At 41.9% G+C, this 6,037-nt stretch overlaps 1 protein-coding gene across 1 annotated transcript; it reads right to left on the bottom strand.

Annotated features, from left to right (window-relative positions):
- Positions 1 to 366: 366 nt before the first annotated feature.
- LOC134311443 (piggyBac transposable element-derived protein 3) lies at positions 367 to 3,544 on the bottom strand. The gene is made up of 2 exons (XM_062993074.1): positions 2,944 to 3,544; positions 367 to 2,831 (listed from the first exon to the last, which is right to left on the bottom strand). Exons 1-2 carry the CDS (start codon positions 2,999 to 3,001, stop codon positions 904 to 906), a joined length of 1,986 nt encoding a protein of 661 aa, XP_062849144.1. The 5' UTR covers positions 3,002 to 3,544; the 3' UTR covers positions 367 to 903.
- Positions 3,545 to 6,037: the final 2,493 nt, after the last annotated feature.

Below are 6,037 nucleotides of genomic sequence, written 5' to 3'. Positions count from 1 at the left end.
GACTTTTGCTTGGTGTGCATTTTTAATTTCTCCTAGCTATTTGGGATTAGTAGGACCTAACAAGCATAAAAAATAAACTTTGTCTTTGTACAGGAAGTTGTTTTTGAAAAAAACAATGTCCTCATATGGGGACAGTAGTTTATTTTAACATTTTAAAATTATCCTTGCCATTTGGGATCAGAAGGACCCAATTAGTCCAAAAACAAAATTTTAGCTTTCTACAGTAAATATTTCTCCCAAAAAGCAATGTCCTCTTATGAGGACAATAGGTCTATCTTACTGTGTGATAAAATAAAGAAATAATTGGCTAACAAAGTACAAAACTGTTTATTTCAAACTGTAAACATTAGGATACAACAACAAAAGTGCAAACAATGTAAAGTGTGTATTTCAAGCCCTAAACATGGCTATACAATAGTGCAAATATTATTATCGTAAAGTTATGAGTAAGTAGTATAAATAAATGTGTCAGAGTAAAAAATACAATATTTGCCTCTGAAATGCAGCAAAGTAGAGGTATAAAGTATGGTAAAGTAAAATTAAAGCACAAATAAATAAAAATTTGTACTTATTACAGTACTTGACTAAATGTACCAAAATCAACACCCTACATCACATATGAAACTGAGAATGCACAAAAACACGCCCGTCTAAATACAAAACAATAGTGCAAACAATGCCAAATAATAACCCAATGTACTTTTTGGAACCATCCATAACACCTGTTACCCCTTCCAAAATGCTGCAAAAGTGCTGCAAAACAGATTGAACTTGTTCATTTCAACACCTGAACACAGCTGTGTAGAAACAAAAACATACAAAATAATGTCTATTTATTTCCCTTAGCAGCCTTTTTCCCCCTCTTGCCTTCTCTTACTAGCTTCTTCTAACAAGTTACTAGTCCTACTTGCCCAAGTGAAATGCTGCATAACAGTTGCGTCCACTCTGCAAGCAGAGGAACACATTGCACGTCATACACCGCACACGAGACTTCCCAGAGCAGCCTTGTCCTCTGCAACGCATTGGGTTTTTCAGGTCAACCATCTCTGGTAGATGTACAGCAGAAGTAGTGCGGACTGAGACATGGGGGACTGGAGTGACCCGAGATCTTTTGCTTGGTTGTGGACGATGTGCATTCTCCTCCTCTGCACCTGCAACATGAGTGTCACACTTGTTGAGGAACACCTGAGCCACTTCCATGCGAAACTCAAGGAACTTCTTGATTGCCCTTCTTGGGGTACCATTTTCCTGGTTATCTCGGCGATACAGCAGCCAGCTGTTGGCAAGAGCGAGATCAGTGAAGTGCATTAGCATCCGAATTGTCCACTTCTTGGTTCGGACACTCATTCGGTAGTAGCTCATCATCCGGTCTGCCAAGTCAACCCCACCCATCTTGGAATTGTACTCACACACAATGCTTGGTCGTCTAACAGTCACATATTGTTTTTCTTTCTTGGACCACCGCTGGCAGGTGTCCTCTGGCTGTTCAGCATGAACGACAGAAAGCATCACAACCGGCTTGTTGTCATACCACTTAACTACACATAGTTTTCCATCTCCCCTAGTAACTGATGCTAAGGAACCTCTTCCTTGCTCTTTCATTGTTTGGTCACTTGGGAGCTTCTCCAGTGCTTTGGGGACCCGGTTCTTCATCACTGTACCAGTCAGGTACACCTGCTTGTCCAGCATGTGATCCACAGCTGTTATGCTTGTGAAGAACCGATCACAATACACTTTGGTACCCGGATGCAGGGTTTCAGACAGACGTGCGGTGACCAAGGTTCCTAAACCCAATCCTTCTGTGTTTGGAACCTGTGGACCCAGTGCCTTTGCACCTTGATAGACATCAAAGTCCAGCACAATACCATCTGCTGATGCCAGCACAAAGTTCTTCATTCCAATTGGGTTGGGCTTCAGTGGCACATACTGTCGAAACGGACAGGCTCCAGTAAATGGTATCATCTGCTCATCTATCGAGACACATTCCGGTCGAGCTTGAAGGCGGCAGCCGTTGAGTATTCGATCCATAAAAGGTCTCACCTTCCAGAATTTGTCAGTTTTCCTCTTGTCTTCTGAAATGTCATCATCAATGATTACTTTCAGATGGCTTCTCAGTTTAAAGAATCGATCACGTGTCATTGTGTCACTAATGGCAGGGATTCGTAGTGCATTGGACCAGAACATCTTTGTTTGTGGGTAAGGCACACAGGACATCATGATTGCTGCTCCAAAAAAGTGATACATTTCATCAACTGAAGTGTTGAGATACCTCCCACTGTTAGCAAGTGATGTGGCATTTGTGCAGTCAGCAAGGAGTTTCATCAGCTCTGTTTCCATGTACTGCTCCACATAATCCAGTGGCTGCCAATCTGCTCGATCATCAGGTTTATCATCTTCACCCTGAAATTGGACTAAGTCTGGGGTAAATGGAGCAGACTTCCAGAGCTGTTCACGTCCATTTCTAGGTCCTGCCATTGGCTTGCCACGTCCTAGCTCACCCAAGTCACATTCATCATTCTCAACACGCTGTGGTTTACGCCCATGTTTATGCACATGTCGTTGTGGTTCACTCTCATTATCGCTGTTGCTATCTTCACTGAAGTGGTGATCAGATTCTGCTGCATCAGGTGGTACATAGTCTTCATCTGAATCAGATTCTGGTGAATCATTAGGATGTTGTTCCACAGGCCTGAGGTCAGAAACTAGTAAATTACATGGAATGTATTCCTCCACAGCAGGATCACCATCTTCACCATCTGATAAATCTTCAATGTCAGAATTATCTACAATTGCATTGAGCAATTGTTCTGCTTTTGACATTGAAACTCTCCCTGTAATGATAAAATTAAGCACAACCAATGACGTAATGTAGTCCCAATGTCCTCAAACGAGTACTTCATTTTTACAGATGTTGTAGCTTCCTATTATTGCTAAAATTTTTACCTGGCCCATGTTTCTGTCTGGACTGGCTGTAGAAACTTTTTACTGGGATTCCCGCCATCTTGTTTTCAATAAATTGAGTGTGATGTTGTCATGTGACCACTAGATGGTACAGGCAGTGTCTCCATATGAGGCAAAAGGGTCAACGTTTTAAAAAATTAAGTATCATGGTGCAGAGAAGCAGAAATGTAATGTCCGCATATGAGGACGCAGGGTCTCAAGAGGTTAGTGATAAGCGGACAAAGCGATGTCAGACATGCTTTAACCAGGGGGGTGGACAAGGGGTCCATAATACAAGTAGTTGATCTGGAGCCCTTAATAATCCTGGTTACAAAGCTATTATCAATGGGGTGGAAAATGGACAAACAGTGGTTAACTGGAGGACATGACTCTGTACGTTCCAGGGAGCAGGTAACAGATTGAAACTCTGAGTAAATGTTACTAACCTTCTGTGGTGTATTGGAACTCATTGCAACCCGTAGTTGTAGTTTTGCAGCACAATTGCATTATGGGTATTGAAGTGTTTTTTCATGCCTGAGTTAGTAGTGGATATACACATCATTCTGTATGCTACTTTTCTTTTCCGAAACTTTATTAAACTACAATAATAGTGCTCCGTGTCTCGGTTTGGTTTCTTACTACGTGTTAAGGACATAACACAAAAGTGGCGACGAGGATTTGACGGACTTATGCTGCACTCGGCTGATGTACAGATTGAGTGAAAGTTTGCAGGAGTTTTCCATGACTACCACCTGCATCGTTACGGAGTGAAGGCTCATGTTCGTATTTTAAGCGGGGGAGGATGGCAATAAAGCCACGTTGAACAACAGATCTGTGAAAGAAACGCAGCAGAAACGAAAAGTGCTGGTAACCGAGTTAAACTGACGGTAGGACTAAAAGTAAAGTAAATATAAAGAAAGAAGTAAAACAGAAAAAAATGATGATGTTAACTGGAGCTTTTGGACCATTTGATGAGTCGGTGGAGACTTGGGGTGCTTACACTGAAAGGTTTGAATTCTTTGTAACAGCAAACGGCATTAAAGATGAAGTGAAAGTTACAACATTTTTCAGTGTGATGGGAGCAAAGGTGTTCAGCTTACTAAGAAGTGTGGTCCATCTAGAAAAACCAGGTAACATGCCATATGAAGACGTTGTAAAAGCACACTATTCAACCAAACCATTGCAAATTGCAGAGCGGTTTAGTTTTCATAAACGGAACCAAGAAGAGGGAGAAACCATAGCACAGTATGTTGCAGTATTAAAAAGACTTACTGAATATTGTGATTTCAAAGATAATTTGGATGATGCCCTCCGTGATAGATGGTGTGTGGTTTAAGAAGCGAGGCAATACAGAAACGGTTACTCACTGAAGCTGATTTAACCCTAAAGAAAGCCATTGAAATAGCATTGGCAATGGAGCTAGTGGCAAAAGAGGCACAACAGTTGGGTGTTGCAGCTAGAGTACATAATATGGCAGTTGGACAGGATACGCAGAAGCCAAAGCAGTGCTATCGGTGTGGAAAAATGGGCCACCTACCCACTAGTTGTTGGGCAAAAGAACTTACATGTCACAACTTTGAGAAAAAAAGGGCATGTTGAAAGGGCGTGTAAGGCATCTAAAAAGAAAAATACATCTAACCCAAACAGAATAGAAAAAGGCAAAACTGCAAATTGGCGTAATAAAAAGAAAAACCTGCATTCTGTAAGAGAGAGACAAGACAGCAGCAGTGAAAGTAACACGGAAAGTGAGCTACCCATCAAGATATTAACAGTAAAAGGGGGCTCAACTGCATATTGCACCACAGTTTTAATAGAAGGTCATCCCATAAGGATGGAAATTGATACAGGAGCAGCTGTTTCGTTGATATCAGAGAAACTTTACAAGGAGGAGCTGCACCATGTAGTTCTCACCAACTCAAATATCTAGCTCAAGACTTATACAGGTGAGACTGTCCCAGTGCTTGGCAAAGCGGAAGTTCAAGTGGAGCTAAATTAATTTATGTGGTCAAGGGGGACAATCCAGCGCTCATAGGAAGGCCGTGGATGGAGAAACTACAGCTAGACTGGGCAAGAGTAAAATCAGTATCAGCTGAAGAATCTAGTTTGTCAGTAGTGCTAAAAAACAGACATCCTCAGGTCCTTCTACAGCTGTGTGGTGGAGAGCACCTTGACCACCTGCCTAACTGTGTGGTATGCTGGCTGCACTGTGGCAGAAAAGGAGGCGCTGCAGAGAGTGGTAAAGTCTGCACAGAGGACCATCGGATGCAGCTTACCACCCATCGGGGACATATACACAACCAGGTGTAAGGAAAGAGCCGCCTGCATCTTCCGTGACCCCACCCACCCTGCACATGGACTTTTCACCCCCCTTCCTTCTGGTAGGAGGCTGCGCTGCATCCGAGCAAAAACAACAAGACTGAAAAACAGCTTCTTTCCGGATGCAGTCAGACTGCTAAATTGCTCCACCCCTCATGTACTGTCTATGCACCAGTTACTTTAAACACCTGTGACCTGGTGCTGCCTTTTATCTGCTGCTATACTGAATCGTGCACTTTAGATCCGCATAAAGCCAATACTTGAATGTAAATGTAAATATTTAAAATTCATATCTTAGTTATTTCTTCTAGTTTTTAAGTCTTAAGTTTTATTTTTACTAAACATAGTTTCTCTTGCTATTTATATTTTATATTTTATTATGTTTACACACACCGAGACCTGAGTAACTGCATTTCGTTTTAATCATGTACATGGTTTTGAATGACAATAAAGCTGAGTCTGAGTCTGAGTCTGAGTCTGAAAAGGCACCAGTGTGTATTTAGAGATGAACTGGGAAGTATGAAAGGTATCAAAGTGAAGCTTCAAGTACAGCCACAGCATCAACCTAAGTTTTTAAAAGCCAGAAGTGTTCCCTATGCTCCTAAACCAAAAGTAGATGCTGATATTGAACGCCTGCTAGAACTTGGTGTTTTGATACCTGTAACCCATAGCGAATGGGCCACCCCAGTTGTTCCAGTACTTAAGCAAGACAGCTTTGTCCGCTTGTGTGGTGATTTTAAAGTTACCCTTAATCCAGTGCTAATAAATGAACAGTACCCCC

Source organism: Trichomycterus rosablanca, chromosome 4 (assembly GCF_030014385.1).
Source record: "Trichomycterus rosablanca isolate fTriRos1 chromosome 4, fTriRos1.hap1, whole genome shotgun sequence".
Lineage (NCBI taxonomy): Eukaryota > Metazoa > Chordata > Actinopteri > Siluriformes > Trichomycteridae > Trichomycterus > Trichomycterus rosablanca.
The sequence above is the reverse complement of the archived record's forward strand: the minus strand, read 5'-3'. Positions and strand labels throughout refer to the sequence as shown.